Source organism: Oncorhynchus kisutch, linkage group LG8 (genome assembly GCF_002021735.2).
Source record: "Oncorhynchus kisutch isolate 150728-3 linkage group LG8, Okis_V2, whole genome shotgun sequence".
Classification (NCBI taxonomy): Eukaryota; Metazoa; Chordata; class Actinopteri; order Salmoniformes; family Salmonidae; genus Oncorhynchus; species Oncorhynchus kisutch.
Genome location: NC_034181.2, coordinates 64019794 through 64039985, shown reverse-complemented (window position 1 = coordinate 64039985; position 20192 = coordinate 64019794). Strand labels below are relative to the sequence as shown.

At 46.2% G+C, this 20192-nt stretch overlaps 1 protein-coding gene across 4 annotated transcripts in view; it reads right to left on the bottom strand.

Moving 5' to 3' along the window:
• Positions 1-18438, bottom strand: part of LOC109895427 (neuroplastin) — a 37736-nt gene extending 19298 nt beyond the window's left edge. For 2 of the 4 annotated variants that reach the window (XR_004210869.1, XM_020489090.2), the window contains exons 1-2: positions 17770-18434; positions 3523-3870 (exon numbers count right to left, since the gene is read on the bottom strand). Coding sequence is in view for 3 of the 4 variants with exons in the window: in XM_020489090.2 (XP_020344679.1) it covers positions 3523-3870; positions 17770-17845 (424 nt within the window). In the remaining variant the exon portion in view is untranslated. Of the gene's footprint in view, positions 1-3522; positions 3871-17769 lie in introns of all 4 variants that reach the window. The other 2 variants (XM_020489089.2, XM_020489091.2) reach the window with 2 other exon arrangements.
• Between the last annotated feature and the right edge of the window lie 1754 nt (positions 18439-20192).

The window sequence follows — 20192 nt, the reverse complement described above, 5'->3', positions numbered from 1 at the left end:
CCGATTGTACACGTCTCAAGCCAGCTGGCGGAGTGTAGTATAATGGGTGTGAGATTAGGAGAGTGTGCACATGCAGCCCTTGCAGTCAGACAGTAGTCCAACAGCACGGTAAACACTGTGTACTACAGACAGTTCAGTAGCTAATGCTCAGGAGATGAAGGAGCTGACTCCTGTAGTAAAACTCTAAGAGATTCTGGCTGCATGGCTGTGACTAACAACATTCCACATCTCTCTGTGCTCCAAAGGGCTGGGCACTCACTGCATCATGCGCTCATTTAAATGTCCAGTTGACATTCAGTGTGTTTGAATGTTTGTATGCAATACAGCAGAGAGGGTAGAGGATATAATGTCATTACTGATTCATGCTCAAACACTTAATAATGGCTAAGTAGGTACAAGGTCATACAGTACACAGGTGAGTGCAGAGAGAGTCTGTCTGCTGCAGCAATGAAACCAGCTCTCTCAAATCTAGAAAGGAAAAAAATACATTTAAGAAAATCACTGTGTTCTGTCCTTTATTGGATTAGGGTGAGTCATGAGTTTAAAACAAGGTCACGCTTTACACCTGGACAGCTCCCTCCTTGTCTTCTTACGTCCCATCTACCCCTTCCCCACTAAAATAAGCGGCACAACTTCAAAGCGCTGCGATGCCTAGGCTACATGGTGCAGACAGGGAAGAATTACACCGGGCTTTGAAGTGAATAAAACAACCCACACAACGCAACAGAAAAACACACATCACAAAAGAAATACAGAAATAAATGGATGAAATTTGGATTTTTTTTATGAGAATAGGGAAAGAAACGAGACAACTGTCGAAGGACACATGAGACAGAGGAGAGGTCCAGGACGGCCAGGTTGGGCTGTATGTGGAGAGGGAGAGGTTGGTGTGGGAGGAAAGCGGGAGTAGGTGGACAGAGACTGGGGAGGTTTCTGGGTTTGTGGTGATCTACAACAAAACGCTCAGGGCTTTGGGAGAGGCAGGAAATCTACAGAATTCTGAGAATTGTGTCAAGATAGAAGATGGAGCCGAAGAGCATGGGTGACGTTTTACATTCTCCCAACCAATTGTGCTATTTTGTTTGTTTTTTTGCATTTTGTGTAACTTATTTTTGAGCTTACTTTGTACATAATTTTGCTGCTACCGCCTCTTATGACCGAAAAATAACTTCTGGACATCAGAACAGCGATTACTCACCACGGACTGGAAGAAACTTTTTCCTTTAACGAGTTCGACAAGAAGGATATACTGCTTTCACTGGAACAGGCCCATATCCCTGTAATTTGCTTGAAGAAAAGACGCAGGAAAAGGGGCCGCAGATTGGGCTGCCTTCTGAGAATCCGCGGGCAAGAGAGTAAACTCCCACTGCCATCCGTTCTTCTTGCTATCATTGGAAAATGCAATTGATGACCTACGATTAAGATTATCCTACCAACGGGACATTAAAAACTGTAATATCTTATGTTTCACCGAGACGTGGCTGAACGATGATACAGATTATATAGACCTGGTAGGGTTTTCCATGCACCGGAAGAACAGATAAGCTACGTCTGTTAAGATGAGGGGTAGGGGTGTGTGTCTATTTGTCAATAGCAGCTGGTGCGCAATGTCAGCTGGTGCAGCTGTATTAAAAAACTCTCAAGGTATTGCTCGCCTGAGGTAGAGTACCTTATGATAAGCTGTAGACCACACTATCTACCAAGAGAGTTCTCATTTATATTATTCGTAGCCGTCTATTTACCACCACAGAAGAAAGCTGGCACTAAGACCGCACTCAAAGAGCTGTATAAGGCCAAAAGCAAACAAGAAAATGCTCACCCAGAAGTGGCGCTCCTAGTGGCCGGGGACTTTAATGCAGGCAAACTTAAATCAGTTTTACCAAATTTTTACCAGTATGTCACATGTACAACCAGAGGGAAACAAATCCTAGACCACCTGTACTCCACACACAGAGATGCATACAAAGCATTCCCCCGCCCTCCATTTGACCATATTTCTCCTCCTGATTCCTGCTTACAAGCAAAAACTAAATCAGGAAGTACCAGTGACTCGCTCTATACGGAAGTGGTCTGATGACGCGGATGCTACACTACAGGACTGTTTTGCTAGCACAGACTGGAATATATTTTGGGATTCATCCAATGGCATTGAGGAGTATACCACCTCAGTCATCGACTCCAACACCATCATTAAGTTTGCTGACAACATATCAGTGGTAGGCCTGATCACCGACATCTAATAAGACAGCCTATAGGAAGGAGGTCAGAGAACTGGCAGTGTGGTGCCAGGACAACAACCTCTCCCTCAATGTGAGCAAGAGAAAGGAGCTGATTGTGGACTACAGGAAAAGGCGGGCTGAACAGGCCCCCATTTAACATCGATGGGGCTGTAGTGGAGCGGGTCGAGAGTTTCAAGTTCCTTGGTGTCTACATCACCAACAAACTATCATGGTCCTGACACTGGTGAAGAGGGCACGGCAAAACCTTTTCCTCTTCAGGAGACTGAAAAAATTTGGCCCCAGATCCTCAAAAGGTTTTACAGCTGCACCATCGAGAGCATCCTGACCAGTTGCGTCGCCGCATGGTATGGTAACTGCTCTAGATCTGACCGTAAGGCGCTACAGCGAGTAGTGCTTACGGCCCAGTACATCATTGGAGCGCAAACTTCCTGCCATCCAGGACCTATATAATAGGCGGTGTCAGAGAAAAGCCCATAAAATTGTCAGAGACTCCAGTCACCCAAGTTATAGACTATTTTCTCTGCTACTGCACGGCAAGCGGTACCGGAGGGCCAAGTCTAGGACCAAGAGGCTCCTCAACAGCTTCTACCCTAAACCATAAGACTGCTGAACAATTAATAAAATCGCCAACGGACTATTTACATTTGCCCCTTCCCTTCCCTTTTGTACACTGCTGCTATTCGTTGTTTATTATCTATGCAGTCACTTCACCCCTACCTACCTGTACAAATGACCTCAACTAACCTGTACCCTCGCATACTGACTCGGTACTGGTATCCCCTGTATATAGCCTCGTTATTCTGATTTTTATTGTGTTATTTTTTTATTATTTAAAAAAAACTTTAGTCTATTTGGTAAATATTTTCTTAACTCTTCTTGAACTGCACTGTTGGTTAAGGGCTTGTAAGTAAGCATTTCACGGTAAGATCTACACTTGTTGTACTCGGCGCAAGTTTGATTTGAATCCTCAAATTCTGCAGGGGGAGGAGGGAACAAATAGGAGCTATCAACATAATAGAACAAAAACACAAAAGGCAGTACTTCTAGGAGAATATAAAATACAATGTCTTCCTATTTCTTATACAGAAATAAAACAAAGACAAGTCTTTGAAATGAACAAATAACAAGGTGGTGGTTGGTGTTTTGTTTTATTTCTGTCTTTGCCAGGGACAGCTGTGGTGGAGGTGTGAACTCAGTTTTTTTTAACGGAGGGGGTGGTGGGACAGGCAGGGGATTGTTAGTTTGTTCACCAGCTAGCTACTACAGGACATAGACCACTCACTCTGCAGCACCGAAATGGTGGCCTGGGCTCGGATCCAGGTGATGGCGGGGTTTTGGCGCAGGTCGTTGCGCCGCGGGTCGTTGCTGGCCCGGCACTCGTAGGTCCCGGAGTCCTCCAGCGTGAGGCGCGTGATGCCCAGCACGCTCACCCCGTTGTTGCCGTAGGCCGTGTTGATGGACACACGGCGCTTGCGGGCGCCGTCCCACAGCTGCTTGAAGGAGTCAACGCGGTTGATCTCGGCGTACCACCACTGGATCTCGGGGGTGGGGTTACCGACCACATCGCAGTACAGCTCAAAGGTGTCCAGCGTGAGCTTAGTCTCAGACATTGGCGACTTCACAAACCCAGCTGGAGAGGAAAAGTGTATTGGGGAGGAGGGGAGGGGGGGTGGAAGAAGGGTTAGAGTGGAAGTGGGAGGGGATGGAGAAACCAGGGGATGGAGGTAGGAGCAAATCAAACAGGGATCAGTTGGAAACAAAAGAAGAGGATGATTAAAGGCAAATCAAGAAAAAAGCAAGCTACAAAGCTTAAAGTGGGTGGTTGAATATAAGAAAGACAGTTTATAAAATAGTAAGAGATTTGTGTGAATGAGAAACAGGTTAATGGCCCCTGAAACCCAATGTATACACTATCCAATGTTACTCTATTATCCCTGAACCAATCATGGCCACACGACCTTCAGCTGAGGTCACAGCCAACCAATCACAGTCTCTGTCATCAACCACCTGTGGGATCTCACCAGGGTTTAGGATGATTTTCATTTCCTACAGTACTCAAATGGCTGAAAATAAATAGCTGTGCTTTCCATTATGGTCAGAATAAACAAACAAATAAAATGCATAGAACATAACATAGAACATAGCAAACTGATATGCAGTAGAACATATTATGGACAACTTAGTCAAAACATATTTCTTCATCTAATCAATAAGTTACGTTTTCTTCCTATTACATGGCATGCAGAGATTACAAACCACATACATAGATTCAATATTATATCTGACAGTCACTGCAACACACAGAACTACACCCCTGTGAGTTTCTGAACAGATATTGCATAATAGGAAGCCTTTGCTTTCTTGTACCTCTTTGATGTTAGATTGAAATGGCAACTGATTACAAAGCTCTCTGTTTACCGAGGTGTTTAGTTGGTTTGCCACATTAAGGAAACTCATGTTGCGTGATGTGACAGTTATGTCAAAGGGCACTGCTTGAGCCGATGGAAAGTCATGTGACTACTTGTAACACTGGCTGAGTATAATTTCCGTCAATCCCTATGAAGCCATGATGAGAACCTTATGTACAGGCTTTATTTTGGTCAAATGAAAACTGAAATAGGAAACTACTCTAACAGCCAATCTGGTTCGGAACATAACTGACTCAGTCAGGAATCATAAAGGTGTTGAAATACATCGAAGCTGAAACAGCAGATGTTGCATGTGCTTTGAACCCCGTGCCTGATGGCTATTACTGTAGTTATGTATTCTTCTACAGCAAGACAAACATTCTGTCTGTTTTCAATCTGATTGTATGTCAAAATTCTGGAGTTAGTAACCTTGACAGCCTACAGGGAAACAGTGGGTTAACTGCCTTGTTCAGGGGCAGAATGACAGATTTTTACCTTGTCAGCTCAGGGATTCGATCCAGCAACCTTTCGGTTACTGGCCCAACACTAACCACTAGGCTACCTGCCACCCATGTTCAGGTCAGGGACAGGAGAGAAGCCCTCTTCATATTCCTCATGCATAAAGAACAAGGCCCTTTAAAGCTTAAGAGGTCATCCATCCTGTGGTTCACTATCAGCTGGACTTAAAAGTCACAGAAGCATCTTCACTGTGTGTGTGTGTGCGTACGCCATTCTCATTACATGAATCATACTACCGCTGCAGAGCAGTGGTCAGACCCTACAACCATATGCCACCATTCTAGCACAGACCTAATGCACTCATCACCTGGGCTGTGCCTTAGGGTTCCTGTTGTAAGGCCATTCTAGCACAGAGCCAATGCACTTATCAATCTGAAGCCAAATCACCTGGGCTGTGCCTTAGGGTTCCTGTTGCAAGGCCATTCTAGCACAGAACCAATGCACTCATCAATCTGAAGCCAAATCACCTGGGCTGTGCCTTAGGGTTCCTGTTGCAAGGCCTCCGTTGACTGCCGGTTCTACGCCATGTGTCCTCAGATGAATCACAGAAAAGGCCGCCACACCCTAACCCTAACTCTGACTATGCTGAAGACGAGAGAGCCTGGAAGAGATAGAAGAGCAGGCGGTCTCTCTGTGGCTCTAGAGTTGTGTGTCTTACTACAACAGATTACAGGCCCTCCCAGAACAGCCCAACCTACCTGCTCAACAGTAATGTACTGTATCATCAGCACATGAGCAGATAAGCTGCCTAGTGGGGGGAGGTTACTAGCTGCCTAGTGGGGGGAGATTACTAGCTGCCTAGTGGGGGGAGATTACTAGCTGCCTAGTGGGGGGAGATTACTAGCTGCCTAGTGGGGGGAGATTACTAGCTGCCTAGTGGGGGGAGGTTACTAGCTGCCTAGTGGGGGGAGGTTACTAGCTGCCTAGTGGGGGGAGGTTACTAGCTGCCTAGTGGGGGAGGTTACTAGTGGGGGGAGATTACTAGCTGCCTAGTGGGGGAGATTACTAGCGGGGGGAGGTGACTAGCTGCCTAGTGGGGGAGGTTACTAGTGGGGGGAGATTACTAGCTGCCTAGTGGGGGAGGTTACTAGCTGCCTAGTGGGGGGAGGTTAATAGTGGGGGGAGGTTACAAGTGGGGGGAGATTACTAGCTGCCTAGTGGGTGAGGTTACTAGCTGCCTAGTGGGGGGAGGTTACTATCTGCCTAGTGGGGGGAGGTTACTAGCTGCCTAGTGGGGGGAGATAACTAGTGGGGATAGATTACTAGCTGCCTAGTGGGGAGAGGTTACTAGCTGCCTAGTGGTGGGAGTTTACTAGCTGCCTAGTGGGGGGAGGTTACTAGCTGCCTAGTGGGGAGAGGTTACTAGCTGCCTAGTGGGGAGAGGTTACTAGCTGCCTAGTGGGGGAGGTTACTAGCTGCCTAGTGGGAGAGGTTACTAGCTGCCTAGTGGGGAGAGGTTACTAGCTGCCTAGTGGGGGGGAGGTTACTAGCTGTCTAGTGGGGAGAGGTTACTAGCTGCCTAGTGGGGGGAGGTTACTAGCTGCCTAGTGGGGGGAGGTTACTAGCTGCCTGGTGGGGGGAGGTTACTAGTGGGGAGAGGTTACTAGCTGCCTAGTGGAGGGAGGTTACTAGCTGCCTAGTGGAGAGAGGTTACTAGCTGCCTAGTGGAGAGAGGTTACTAGCTGCCTAGTGGGGGGAGGTTACTAGCTGCCTAGTGGGGGGAGGTTACTAGCTGCCTAGTGGGGGGAGGTTACTAGCTGCCTCGTGGGGGGAGGTTACTAGTTGGGGGAGGTTACTAGCTGCCTAGTGGGGGGAGGTTACTAGCTGCCTAGTGGGGGGAGGTTACTAGCTGCCTAGTGGGTGGAGGTTACTAGCTGCCTCGTGGGGGGAGGTTACTAGTTGGGGGAGGTTACTAGCTGCCTAGTGGGGGGAGTTTACTAGTGGGGGGGAGTTACTAGTGGGGGGAGATTACTAGCTGCCTACTGGGCGGAGTTTACTAGTGTGGGGGGGATACTAGTTGGGGGAGGTTACTAGCTGCCTAGTGGGGGGAGGTTACTAGTGGGGAGAGGTTACTAGCTGCCAAGTGGGCGGAGGTTACTTTCTGCCTAGTAGGGGGAAGTTACTAGTGTGGGGAGGTTACTAGCTGCCAAGTGGGCGGAGGTTACTAGCTGCCAAGTGGGCGGAGGTTACTAGCTGCCTAGTGGGAGGAGGTTACTTTCTGCCTAGTAGGGGGAAGTTACTAGTGTGGGGAGGTTACTAGCTGCCAAGTGGGCGGAGGTTACTAGCTGCCTAGTGGGGGGAGGTTACTAGTGGGGAGAGGTTACTAGCTGCCAAGTGGGCGGAGGTTACTTTCTGCCTAGTAGGGGGAAGTTACTAGTGTGGGGAGGTTACTAGCTGCCAAGTGGGCGGAGGTTACTAGCTGCCAAGTGGGCGGAGGTTACTAGCTGCCTAGTGGGAGGAGGTTACTTTCTGCCTAGTAGGGGGAAGTTACTAGTGTGGGGAGTTTACTAGCTGCCAAGTGGGCGGAGGTTACTAGCTGCCTAGTGGGAGGAGGTTACTAACTGCATAGTGGGCGGAGGTTACTAGCTGCCAAGTGGGCGGAGGTTACTTTCTGCCTAGTAGGGGGAAGTTACTAGTGTGGGGAGGTTACTAGCTGCCAAGTGGGCGGAGGTTACTAGCTGCCTAGTGGGAGGAGGTTACTAGCTGCCTAGTGGGCGGAGGTTACTAGCTGCAAAGTGGGCGGAGGTTACTTTCTGCCTAGTAGGGGGAAGTTACTAGTGTGGGGAGGTTACTAGCTGCCAATTGGGCGGAGGTTACTAGCTGCCAAGTGGGCGGAGGTTACTTTCTGCCTAGTAGGGGGAAGTTACTAGTGTGGGGAGGTTACTAGCTGCCTAGTGGGCGGAGGTTACTAGCTGCCAAGTGGGCGGAGGTTACTTTCTGCCTAGTAGGGGGAAGTTACTAGTGTGGGGAGGTTACTAGCTGCCAAGTGGGCGGAGATTACTTTCTGCCTAGTAGGGGGAAGTTACTAGTGTGGGGAGGTTACTAGCTGCCTAGTGGGCGGAGATTACTTTCTGCCTAGTAGGGGGAAGTTACTAGTGTGGGGAGGTTACTAGCTGCCAAGTGGGCGGAGGTTACTAGCTGCCTAGTGGGAGGAGGTTACTAGCTGCCTAGTGGGCGGAGGTTACTAGCTGCCTAGTGGGGGAGGTTACTAGCTGCCTAGGTGGGGGGAGGTTACTAGTGTGGGGAGGTTACTAGCTGCCAAGTGGGCGGAGGTTACTAGCTGCCAAGTGGGCGGAGGTTACTTTCTGCCTAGTAGGGGGAAGTTACTAGTGTGGGGAGGTTACTAGCTGCCAAGTGGGCGGAGATTACTTTCTGCCTAGTAGGGGGAAGTTACTAGCGTGGGGAGGTTACTAGCTGCCTAGTGGGCGGAGGTTACTTTCTGCCTAGTAGGGGGAAGTTACTAGTGTGGGGAGGTTACTAGCTGCCAAGTGGGCGGAGGTTACTAGCTGCCTAGTGGGAGGAGGTTACTAGCTGCCTAGTGGGCGGAGGTTACTAGCTGCCTAGTGGGGGAGGTTACTAGCTGCCTAGTAGGGGGAAGTTACTAGTGTGGGGAGGTTACTAGCTGCCTAGTGGGCGGAGGTTACTAGCTGCCAAGTGGGCGGAGGTTACTTTCTGCCTAGTAGGGGGAAGTTACTAGTGTGGGGAGGTTACTAGCTGCCAAGTGGGCGGAGATTACTTTCTGCCTAGTAGGGGGAAGTTACTAGTGTGGGGAGGTTACTAGCTGCCAAGTGGGCGGAGGTTACTAGCTGCCTAGTGGGAGGAGGTTACTAGCTGCCTAGTGGGCGGAGGTTACTAGCTGCCTAGTGGGGGAGGTTACTAGCTGCCTAGGTGGGGGGAGGTTACTAGTGTGGGGAGGTTACTAGCTGCCTAGTGGGGGGAGGTTACTAGCTGCCAAGTGGGCGGAGGTTACTAGCTGCCAAGTGGGCGGAGGTTACTAGCTGCCTAGGTGGGGGGAGGTTACTAGTGTGGGGAGGTTACTAGCTGCCTAGTGGGGGGAGGTTACTAGTGTGGGGAGGTTACTAGCTGCCTAGTGGGCGGAGGTTACTAGCTGCCTAGTAGGGGGAAGTTACTAGTGTGGGGAGGTTACTAGCTGCCTAGTGGGAGGAGGTTACTAGCTGCCTAGTAGGGGGAAGTTACTAGTGTGGGGAGGTTACTAGCTGCCTAGTGGGAGGAGGTTACTAGCTGCCTAGTGGGGGGAAGTTACTAGTGTGGGGAGGTTACTAGCTGCCTAGTGGGAGGAGGTTACTAGCTGCCTAGTAGGGGGAAGTTACTAGTGTGGGGAGGTTACTAGCTGCCTAGTGGGAGAGGTTACTAGCTGCCTAGTGGAGGGAGGTTACTAGCTGCCAAGTGGGCGGAGGTTACTAGCTGCCTAGTGGGAGGAGGTTACTAGCTGCCTAGTGGGCGGAGGTTACTAGCTGCCTAGTGGGGGAGGTTACTAGCTGCCTAGGTGGGGGGAGGTTACTAGTGTGGGGAGGTTACTAGCTGCCTAGTGGGGAAGGTTACTAGCTGCCTAGGTGGGGGGAGGTTACTAGTGTGGGGAGGTTACTAGCTGCCTAGTGGGGGGAGGTTACTAGTGTGGGGAGGTTACTAGCTGCCTAGTGGGCGGAGGTTACTAGCTGCCTAGTGGGGAAGGTTACTAGCTGCCTAGGTGGGGGGAGGTTACTAGTGTGGGGAGGTTACTAGCTGCCTAGTGGGGGGAGGTTACTAGTGTGGGGAGGTTACTAGCTGCCTAGTGGGCGGAGGTTACTAGCTGCCTAGTGGGCGGAGGTTACTAGCTGCCTAGGTGGGGGGAGGTTACTAGCTGCCTAGTGGGGGGAGGTTACTAGTGTGGGGAGGATACTAGCTGCCTAGTGGGCGGAGGTTACTAGCTGCCTAGTGGGCGGAGGTTACTAGCTGCCTAGGTGGGGCGAGGTTACTAGTGGGGGGAGTTTACTAGGCGCCTACGCATAGCTGTCAGTACTGGGTTAAAATGAGCTGTGCCTAACATTTCATTATTGCAATTTAACCTAGATACTTTGCGTTTTGGTTTTGGGCAAATAATGTACTGTGCTGTATCAGTTTGTAACCAAGAGACTGAGTTTATATTGTAGGCTATAATTTTCCATTTTAGGTCAAACACCACTGTGTTTCCACAGCTAGAGACAATATGTTCTGTACACAACTGAAGCCAAATACTCTTTGGTCTGGTCCACCCAGAGCAAGATATTCCAGAGACGGAACAATACATGGGTGGGGATCAAACCGTACCATACCCTGGCAGCAACAGTTAGAAGTGAGTCACAGGCAGCTGTAAATAATAAGGCAATAGGAAAAGGGTAAATGATTTGGCTGTGGACATGATCCAGCCTGGCTTGATTTACACAGACCAGAGCCTAAACAGACCTTGTGCCATCTTGCCTGAAGCCCAGATACATGCAGAGTAATTAGTGCTTGTGTCTTTCTCCTGAAACATCTGGGACCATCTAGCTTAAGCCTCCACCCCCCATCATCACAGAGGGTAAAGCTCAGCCTGGACGCCCACTGACTCTGCTCAGGCTGCCTCTGAACTAAAGCATCCGCTGAGATCAAAGAACTGGACCGGCCTCTCATCCTCAACTCTTTTGGAGGGCAACAGAAAGTGAAGAGGACAAGGAGGTTTTCATAGAAGAGAGTAGCCTGTAATGCTGCTAAAGGGATACTACCACAATTACATAGGTGATCTGAATGAAATGATACCATAATGAGGAGGGATTCATATACAGCACAGTGAGTCACAAGCATCCATTAATCTGTTTATTCTGCGAGGCACTTTATTATAATGTTATATAGCATCATATAGAGTATACTGTGGTGAATAGATCCCCTCTGAGTCTGTGTGGTGGCCCATCACACATGTGCTCGGCCAACTGAGTGAGTTGGGGAGCTCTCTTCCCTGAGGACTGCAGAGCACACATCACCAGGCAGGCAGGCAGTGGCTCTGAGTCAACCGCCTGTAACCTGCCTCCCAGTCCCACAACACAGACAGACCGCAGCTAGATAACCCCAAGGGCCACTGCACTGGCTACGTGCAGGGCATTTATTTATGTTTGGGAATGGAGATATGAGTGTCACCTCTGTGTACTGGTGTTTTTCCTATTTTGTTGGCTTACAACCTGGAATTAAAATGGATTTTTGTGGGGTTTGTATCATTTGATTTACACAACATGCCTACCACTTTGAAGATGCAAAATATTTTTATTGTGAAACAAACAAGAAATAAGACAAGAAAACTTGAGTGTGCATAACTATTCACCTCCCTAAGTCAATACTTTGTAGAGACACCTTTTGCAGCAATTACAGCTCCAAGTCTCTTGGGGTATGTCTCTTTAAGCTTGGCACATCTAGCCACTGGGATTTTTGCCCATTCTTCAAGGCAAAACTGCTCCAGCTCCTTCAAGTTGGATGGGTTCCGCTGGTGTACAGCAATCTTTAAGTCATACCACAGATTCTCAGTTGGATTGAGGACTGGGCTTTGACTAGGCCATTCCAAGATATTTAAATGTTTCCCCTTAAACCACTCGACTGTTGCTTTAGCAGTATGCTTAGGGTCATTGTCTTGCTGGAAGGTGAACCTCTGTCCCAGTCTCAAATCTCTGGAAGACTGAAACAGGTTTCCCTCAAGAATTTCCCTGTATTTAGCGCCATCCATCGTTCCTTCAATTCTGACCAGTTTCCCAGTCCCTGCCGATGAAAAACATCCCCACAGCATGATGCTGCCACCACCATGCTTCACTGTGGGGATGGTATTCTCCTCTCTTGGCAGGTTTGTTGTGGTGCCATATTCTTTCCATTGTATTTTATAATGGATTTAATGGTGCTCCGTGGGATGTTCAAAGTTTTGGATCTTTTTTTATAATCCAACCCTGATCTGTACTTCTCCACAACTTTGTCCCTGACCTGTTTGGAGAGCTCCTTGGTCTTCATGGTGCCGCTTGCTTGGTGGTGTTGCAGTTTCTGGGGCCTTTCAGAACAGGTGTGTGTATATATTCTGAGATAATGTGACAGATCATGTGACACTTAGATTGCACACAGGTTGACTTTATTTAACTAATTATGTGACTTTTGAAGGTAATTTGTTGCACCAGATTTTGGGGCTTCATAGCAAAGGGGGGAATACATATGCACACACCACTTTTCCATGATTTTTTTTATTTTTAGAAACAAGTAATTTTTTTCATTTCACTTCACCAATTTCAAATTCACATGGAATCCAATTAAAAATAAATTTAAATTACAGGTTGTAATGCAACAAAATAGGACAAACGCAAAGGGGGATGAATACTTTTGCAAGGCATTGTAGCTGTAGTATCAGTGTACTGTGGTGTGATGTTCCATTGTCTAAGCCAGTATATCTGACTTTTGTAGGAGTGCCAACTAAGCTGGCTTCCAGCATCTGGTTAAGAGGTGTTACACTTGGCCGTTTGCCCAATGTTTCACAAAGCCTCCTGCTCTGACAGTTGTAAATAAGTCACTGCTGTGGGTTGAAGGATGATGTATCTGTTTCTGAGCTGCTCTTAACACATCGATGGGTGGGCTGGTATAGATTTCCTCATTTGTTTGAACAAATCAACAATAAACCTTGATACCTGCATGCATTAGAGTGGTGTTGTGGATAAATGGCAGTTAGCAACAACAGCTGAGATGAGAGGGAGGAGGTGACCTCTGCCATCTTACTGTAACTACTCAGGGACAGCCATTCAGGTCATAGAGGGGAGCCACAGCTTTCATGAGAGTTAAATGCCCCCACCCCCCATCCCCGGTTGAAATGGGCTTATCCCCCTCAACCAGCAAACATTGCTCCCTGATTAACCCTTTCAGGGGTCAAGATGACAGACAACCCAGGCCCTCTGTCACTGTGCAAAGCTAGCATGGTTAGGATACCATATGCCACAGGACTAGTTGACACTCATCCATGTCACCATAACAGTTTGTGACAACGACTATCAAATTATGTGTTTTCTTCACTGGACACACTGTGACAACACATATTGTAACCACAAACAAATCTCCTAGAACGAATATTCCACACAACCACATATCAACATTAAGTCTCCATTTTGTTTAAAATCCCCTCTAGCATCTTTGTCATCATCAGTAGCTGCAGTATGTCGGGTGTGTACTGTGTTGGAGGCTGTACGGTGCCCGATGCTGTTGCCATCGGTGCAGTATGTATCATGTTTCACAGTGGGCTAGTGTGACTCAGTGGAAGAACTGGCTTACGTCCCACAGCACATTTTCCGGTCTCACAGATGTGTCCTCTGCTACTCAGAACATGGGTAGTGATACAGCATGGACTTACAATGAATTACCTCACAATTACCAAGCTACTCTGTACCTTGCAGTTACATTGATTGAATCCCTTATTAATTGTAAGACAGATGCCATTTTTGATTCATTTGTATAATGTTGCCTGGCCCTGATTCCGGGGATTTGATCATGAAACGTGTTTAGTGATAGAAACTGGGACTGTGTCGATAAACTGTCTGTCTGTTGCTTTGAGCCACACAAACCTACTAATACTGTGCTACATGAAGAAATAATGAGAGGTCGTAGCTCTATCTTATAGTAAGATAACAGACGCATTTAGAGCAGCATTGCGTTGATGCTTGACTTGGTTCATGATTCTATTGGTAACTCACATCAAAGGAATTCACATTGTGTTCTGTATTCTATGTCTGTATTCAACTCAAAAATAAGATATTATACACACAAATGTCCTGAACTTGATTACGGCTGTTGTGGCTGTTCAATTGTTCATTAGGGGGAGATTATCCATGGCGCATTGCCATAAGCAGCATCTTCAGGTTAGGGACAGGAGAGAACCCCTCTTCATATTCCTCATGCATAAAAGAACGAGGCCCTTTAAGAGCTTAAATGGTTCACATGCATCTAGTGAGTTTTCAGAGAGCCAAACAGCTGTGCACAGGGATGCTGCTACCCATTAAGAGTTAATGGACTCACTTTCGCAAAAGGACATTAAAGCCACAGTTCTCTGTGCTCAGGGTGCTGTGTCTCCGCTCTATAAATAGCGACTGGCGGCAGAATGGCCCAATACTATTTACAGTCCTCCAGGTATCTGTTGCTGAATCTCAGCCATCTATGGTTGGTCAGGCTCCCCAAGCATATAGAGGTATAATAGTCTCAGCTCAGCTCCCTCCACTGCTTCACAGATACTGTACTGTGATTAAATGCCGTGCCCTTATAATTACACTTCTTTACACGCCATTGTCCCGAATCTGAAATATTGCTGAGGAAATCAAACGTGACATAGTGAAGCCTGCCACGTTACATCACTCAATCCAGACTGTGAAATACGAATTCATTTGTTTGGAGGGTATACCCATATTTGTGTGACCAAATAGCATCAGTATACCATCCATTAAAATATGATTACTGTGTTTATATAACAGCCTCATAAATGTGTTTTACAGTATCTAGGTTCAGAACTGTATCTCACTAGTGTCTAAAATCCAATATCACTTTAATAAACTGTAATACATCAGTAGGCTAATAAAGAAAGGAGTTGTATCAGTCTTCACCAGTTACAGTGAGGCTCAGACAGACAGAGTGACAAGGTAGCACCAGTCTGTCTCCCACAGCCCCCTGGGAGTCTCAGCAGAGCAGCAGAGCCCATGGTGGAGGGAGCCCTGTGTGTCGCTATGAGACCCAGGGAGTGGGCACTAACACTGGGCAAAGACTGGAATGCCTTCACTTGGGCTTTACCAAACAATAGAGGGCGTAGATCTGACTTTGTGGATGGAGACCATCAAAGCGTGTCCTCATACATACAAAATTCATCCACCAGATCAATTAATGAATGTACACTGAGTGTACAAAACATTAGGAACACCTGTTCTTTCCATGACAGACTGGCCAGGTGAATCCAGGTGAAACCTATGATCCCTTATTGATGTTACTTGTTATATACACTTCAATCAGTGTAGATTAAATAAGGATTAAATAAGGATTTTTAAGCTTTGAGACATTTGAGACATGGATTGTCTGTGTGCCGTTCAGAGGGTGAATGGGCAAGACAAAATATTGAAGTGCCTTTGAACAGGGTATGGTATTAGGTTCCAGGTGCACCAGTTTGAGTGTCCAATAACTGCAACGCTACTGTGATTTTCACGATCAATAATTTCCCGTGTGTCCACCACCCAAAGGACATCCAGCCAATTTGACACAACTGTGGGAAGAATTGGTGTCAACATGGGCCAGCATCCCTGTGGAAAAATGTAAAACCTTGTAGAGTCCATACCCCAACGAATTGAGGCTGTTCTGAGGGCAAAAGGGGGTGCAACTCAATATTATGAAGGCATTCCTAATGTTTGGTACACTCATTGTACACTAGTAGTAAGCAGGGTTGGTGTCAATTCCATTTCAACAAAGTCAATTCAAAATTCAAACTAAAATTCAAATATTTTTCTCATAGAGAAGCATAAAATAGAATTGAAATTAGATTTGGAATTTCAGTTTACTTCCTAAATTGACTGAATTTAAATGGAATTGACACCAACCCTGGTAGTGAGAATAGTAGAGCCAATGATGGATTTCTCTAGTCTGCTTTGAGTGACTATTTTATTAGGCAAGTCAGTTAAGAACAAATTCTTATTTTCAATGATGGCCTAGGAACAGTGGGTTAACTGCCTTGTTCTGGGGCAGAACGACAGATTTTTATCTTGTCAGCTTGGGGATTTGATCTTGCTACCTTCCGGTTACAAGTCCAACTATTGCTGTACAATTTCATATTACAATCTTTCTGTATTCACAGTGCTAACAGTCCTTTAGCAGAAGCTCTTATCCAGAGCGACTTACATTTGTGCATTCATCTTAAAATAATTAGGTGAAACAACAACATATCACAATCGCATCAAGTAGATTTTCCTTCAACAAAGTAGTTATCACACAAATGCAGTGCTTGCAGGAATAGACTAGTGGATTTTTATTAGCTTTCTATAGGCCTATAACACGATCCAAAATTGCAAGTTTCGTCATTGAAACAATTATTGTCATAAAATATACCAATAGCTAGTAGTAGCTCAGCTCTGAGAACATGTGTTTGTGTAGAGGCTGCGTCTGATTGGTGTGCCCCCTCTGGGTGGCAGAAGTAATTCACTGGGATTGGCCATCCATCAGGGGCATGTCAGGGAAGGCAACCCTTAGCACGCAATGATGAGGAGGCTCAGACATCCTTCATGTCAAGCAAATGATGCCTCCCTCAATCCTGCCCCTTGTGACTGTGTGTTCATCAAAGACTGAAAGACATAAACTTGGATGGCCCATGGAGAGACAATTGAAATCAACAAAATATGGAAACAAATTGGTGATAATCATTTGAAAGGTTATCCATCATATTGCGGGACAAGATATTATAACCTTCAAACATGTAGACTACACACAGATAGTGTAAATGTGTTTTGTTGGAACTTGTGTATATGTTTTGAGGTTATCAACACTCTGCTTTGAGCCAACAGTGGGATTCAGAAGCCTCAATTATGTAATAGAATCTCAACTCCACTGATACACAGAGAGAAACCAATGGATCTAAATATTTCCAGGAAACAAAAGATGCTGTTTACAATAAGGCAGATTGTATTTTGAGGGCAGAAAACGAGTAATGACCTTTCCAAATATCAACACTGTCACTAAAAATGATATCAATGACAATGGTTGCCTATTAATTCACATGAGATATAGAAGTGACACACACACACACAGGCACACACACACACACACACACACACACACACACACACATACCAGTGGAACGTTGACCTCTTTAATATGAAAGCCCAATGATTTGTTTGTTGTGTTTTAGCCAGAGAGAGACTATGGGTTTAACAGTCGTGAATCGTGCAGACTGTTTGGCAGGTTCTTCAACAGTCCAGTCCATTACGCTTCTCTTCTTCACAACATAACAATACTTACATCACAAACACTAAATATGCTACGATCAAAGAGTGTCAACAATCTGTGCATTCAGTAACCTATTTATCAATGAAGACAAATCATTCAAACCCTGCTGACTTCGTGGAGACTAAGGAATTCCAATGTATCCATCAAATAATAATAATACAATACTAACTCCAAACAGAACGAAATAGCTAATAGAGCTTATATTAGAAAACACCAAGCAAACACAACGATGCTCTTTAGTTTGCAGTAACATATTTTGCTCTGGTTTTCAATGGCATTTTTATCTCGTTTCAATCCATTTCCTTAATCTGTACAAGTGAGAATCGTGTGCGTAGGGAAATGGTCAAAAAAAATATGAGCACCCTAAATACTGTGAACAGAGTTATGTAAACAAATGTGTTCTAAATAAACACTTTATTGCGATGCGTAAGGGCGCCCATGCCCCTCATATATGACATTATGTAAAATGACAGACGCCCCCTTCCTCAAATCGTAATAAAAGACATGTTCTCGAGTCACAGTAGGCTCCTAATTGGAACAATTAGCAAAACACTGTGTCTGACTGCGATTGTGTACAGTCTCGTGCATGGTCACATCTTCATTCTTACCGTTTTGAGCCGAGACGTAATGCAGCACCAAGTTTCCAAAAACGACCACAGCCAACATTACAGCATTGGGCTGCATTCTTGGGGTTCGATGAGAGGACGAGGCAGGGACGAGACAAGGCGATTGTGGGAGATGAGATATTGATCGCGGGAATTATAGATCTGGTCTAAAAGTGCATAGCAGAGGGGATGCGGAGTTCTTTAGAATGATCTACGAAGGCTATAAAGGTAAAGTCCTCCTGAAAATAACGAAATGAAGGCAGCAAGGAATGGTCCAGGACAGGCCGATAGCTCCGTCAGGGATGCCGATGTAGTAGGGCCATAAACGGAGCCTCCTTCGTCGGATTGCGGAGGAGGTCTTTCGATGTCAGTGCGAGCGTCCACGGTTGTAGTTCCGAAGGATCAGAGATGCGCAGACCGATGCGCATTGGCGATCATAGAAACGAGGCGCTTCAGAGCCCAAAATAAAAGTGTACATTTTACAAACAGTCATTCTGAACATGTGCGAATTATTGCCTATATCAATTTGATTACCTTTGCACATTTATTGAGTCAATCGTTTTTATTGACAGACAGTCTATGGACATATGGAATTTTAGCATCGAAATGTGGCGCAGGAAAGCTTGATCGCAAGACGCACATCCACAAACGCGAGCAACCACCAACGCGAGCGCGCAAACACACACACGCACACAGAGAAAGAAAGTGGCCACTTTAGGTGGTTTATCTCTAAGTAGACCTCTTGACCAATTACAATTATAGAGACACGGATAATTGCTATAATTGCAAGGAATTCAGGTAAATCATGCCTGAGGGTAAGTAATTATAGGCTGTGGTTTAATCTTCCCAAATGCCATGCCCCATCATAATACTGTAAATACATAGGAAACAGGTCACTGGGTGGTAACAACCCTGCCATGAACCACACATAGCAGCTAATTTCACCAGAAGACATAACCCAGGACACAGTGAACCCTGGTTACTGTACTGGACTGGACTGGACTGTGTATCAATCAGACTGACCCTAACTAACATGGCCTCCCATTAATCCCTGTTTTCCAGAGCTGTGCAGGTGTTACATGGGCGACATCTGGTGGTTCATTATAGAAGCCAGAATCATACTGGGTATATTGTGTTGTGTGAACATTAGCAGTGGGGAAATCAATATACGTAATGGGTATATATTCATGATTTTTTTTGTAAACAAGTGGAAAACACACTATGATAAATGAAAGGCCAGACTATGGCAACCCATTCAGTCAGTGTGTATACAGTACACATGTAATATCTATTTGAGGGACACTTTTTAAAGTAGTACTGTCCACAATATGATTCTGTGGCCAAATGTATCTGAGAAATTGATTCCAAAGTTGCTGCCAACTGCTGCCGCACTACAGTATCCACCGGCCATTGCACTGTGAGTATTTGTGTGCTAGAAGAAGTATTGTAAATGGCTAGTCTTCTCACCCAATGGCAGAACAAACTGGACTTCCCTCCACTTTACTCTCCACCCTCTAGTTTATCTGTGGAAGAGTACGTTTAAAATGTAACCCCATCTGAAACCCCCCACCAGCCAATCAGCTAGGGAAAGGTCAGAGCCGATGACACACCCTCCTTTGTTCAAAACCAATGAGAGAGGAAGTGGGGCATTTTGCCCGAGGGAAAAACTTACCCCTAGAACTGTTAATCACGCATCACTTAACTGTTGCCAATGTGTTCACAACGGTACACCCTCTGTTGGGCTTTTTACCTCTACTACTCTCATTTTTTGGTATATTTAGTATGGATAGTAGACAACAATGGCTTACCAGACTGAAAAATGAACTTAGCAACAGTCCTCTGGTCTCAAATGTGGCTTTTGGATTTATCCTCATGGGACTAGAGAAGCTGGTGGAGCTGGAGTTTGAGTGTCCTTGCAATCCTAAATGGAACGGAGTGTTTTCATCTGCCTTCTTCATCATTCCTGCTGTCATGGCCTTCACGTTGATGCTGATCATTCAAGGATGCAGGTGCGATACGTGGTGCCAGAAGACTGTGTCTTTTTCCAGTTTTGTTCCTGCAATCGTCTGGCTGATCTTGTTGTTCCTCGATGGCCAGTACTTTGCTTGTGCAATGACAGACTGGAAGGGCAGATTTGTCATAGTTGATAAAGCAGCACCGCAGAAATGGTGTGAGCCAACTAGTGAGGGAGATGTCACACCGCAAGAACTAATGCTCCGCTCGCAGCAGCTATTTGTTGTGTCTCAGGTGAGTCTCATTTCATGCATATCACATGCATACTACATTGTTACATGCATATGTTTCATTATATGAGGTGGGATGAGGAGCTATACGGGCCATGTGTATCAAACGATTCAGAGAGGGAGAGCTGATCTAGAATCAGGTTCCCCCGTCCATGTAATCTTATTCATTAAGATCTAAAAGGC